General features: G+C 38.7%; 1 protein-coding gene across 1 annotated transcript; it reads right to left on the bottom strand.

Annotated features, from left to right (window-relative positions):
• Positions 1 to 7: 7 nt before the first annotated feature.
• Positions 8 to 1336, bottom strand: LOC112091838 (pentatricopeptide repeat-containing protein At3g24000, mitochondrial-like; the record flags this gene model as incomplete). The annotated part of the gene is made up of 1 exon (XM_024166428.1): positions 8 to 1336. A coding segment is annotated over exon 1 (1329 nt), but the record flags the coding sequence as incomplete, so codon positions are not given.
• Between the last annotated feature and the right edge of the window lie 891 nt (positions 1337 to 2227).

Here is a 2227-nt window from a genome sequence, read left to right as displayed (position 1 = left end):
CACTGGGTTCAATAGGCATCTCTCTTATGTACCTCTCAGCTTGATCAAGCAGACCTGCACGACCAAGAAGATCGACCATTGTCACGTAATGTGAAACATCTGGCTCTACCTTGTACTTCTTCATCAATTCAAAATAGTGTCGTCCTTCATCCAAAAGCCCAGCATGGCTACAAGCGGTCAGAACAGAAAGGAAGGTTATGCTATTCGGTTCAATTCCACTCGTCATCATTTCTTCAAAATATTGCACTGTTTTCCTTCCGAGTCCATGTTGGGCATAACCCTTAAGCATCGAGTTCCAAGAAACTACGTCTTGCTTGACCAACCTATCAAAAACTTTTTTGGCATCCTCGATGCTACCGGATTTTGCATACATGTCAAGAAGTGTGTTTCCAACAAAAGCAACAAGTCTACAATCAGACTTGATCACATGTGCATGAACCCACTTGCCCTGCTCTAGAGATCCCGTACTAGCACAAGCAGTGCACAAACTCGAATACGTAAAATGAGTAGGCTTAAAATCTTCCCTATGCATCATCGAGAACAACCTAAGGGCGTTCTCCGTTTCACCTTTCCTGGAATGCCCAGCAATCAAAGCATTCCAAGACACCTCATTCTTGGTCACCAGGCCATCAAAGATCAACCGAGCTTCAACTAAATGCCCATACCTGGCATACGTGTCAACAAGAGAACTTCCCACATAAACATCAGAATCATAACCACACTTCAAACAATACGCGTGAAGTTGTCTACCGCGCTTATTGGTCGTTCCATCTCCAGAAGCCTTCAACAAGCTGGAGAGAGTGAACTGGTTCGGCTCCAATCCACGCCGTAGCATCAGCGGAAACAAAGCAAGCGCTTCCTCAGCTTGATCATGCTGAGAATAGCCACTGATCAAGGCAGTCCAAGTCACAATATCCTTCAGAGGCATTTCATCGAACAACTTACGAGCATCCGCAAGACTGCCACATTTCGCATACATGTTTAGTATGGTGTTCCCAATAACAGGGTCATCTCTGAATTGGGAATTCAAAAAATGGGCATGGACCATTTTTCCTTCTCTCAGCTTTCGCATTTCAGTACATCTCTTCAGCAACCTATTGTAAAGAGGTGGCCCAGCTCCGGAATTTTCGTGGGTCTTATGTAGAAAGTTCTTATATTGAATTACGCAAGAAACCTCCAAATCTTCGGCATCCGAAATTTCAGAATCGTCCAGAATCTTCGAACCCACGAACGTACCAAAGCTAAACCGAACACATACAATTCCACCACCGCGATGTTTCAAGCTGGTGAAGCCATCATACGAAAAATATTTTCTACACAAGATATGCTTCTTCATGGTTCTCTCTCTTTTTAGTTCCAACTTTAGAAATCTATCTTACGAAACAAGAAGTAGAGTTTCTGGGTACAACTGTAGAACAATTACATCTTTACTTCCGAAATGGGAGTAAATTCCAAGAAAATTACGTAGAAAAATCCTAAGAGAATGTTGTGAAATTGTACGTTTGTTTGATCACCCAGGAACCGTATTTATATTTCATTCTCTTCTCGCCTATTATCGTACATTTGTTGGCCGTTATTTTTGGTCGGAAACACGTGTTGCTACTACAAACGACATCTCATTTTAAAGTTTGTCGTTTTCCTGCTCTGAAATGTCATGTCGTTTTCGTCAAAATAAATGACACGTCGTTTGGGTGATGTCGTTAATCCCTGCAACGAAGTGCTTGTTAGAATGAGAAAGAAATATGAATGTACACATTTTGAGTATACTTAAATAATATACAATTTATTTAAGTGCCCTTTATTGAAATCTCATCAAATTTATACGAGAATATTTTAAGTGCGTTTTAAATATCATGACCTGAGCATAGATCTTCGGAGAAGGATTTGGTGTTTCTTAATTTTCTTCTTAGATTTTCTGAAATTTTCGGTAAATTTTGTTTTTTTAAATAGTCAAAAAAAAAAAAAAATAGTATGGTTCAAAATAAATGAGATATATTTTAGTATATATATTCAATTTGGTCGAAAATAGATGATATATTTGTTCCCCATAAAAAAATAGATTATATGTATTTTTATTTTAAATAAATACAATATTCCATAATTCTGTAGAGTACTCAAAAGGGGAAAAAAAGGAAAATAAAAGCTCCATTTCTAATACACAGCTAATGAATTCCCTCTTTCACTGGCTACTGACACTAAAGAACCGCCATGAGTATCCACAAAACTG

This window comes from Morus notabilis, unplaced genomic scaffold, assembly GCF_000414095.1.
Source record: "Morus notabilis unplaced genomic scaffold, ASM41409v2 Scaffold10516, whole genome shotgun sequence".
Taxonomy (NCBI): Eukaryota; Viridiplantae; Streptophyta; class Magnoliopsida; order Rosales; family Moraceae; genus Morus; species Morus notabilis.
This window is presented reverse-complemented; position numbering and strand designations above follow the sequence as displayed.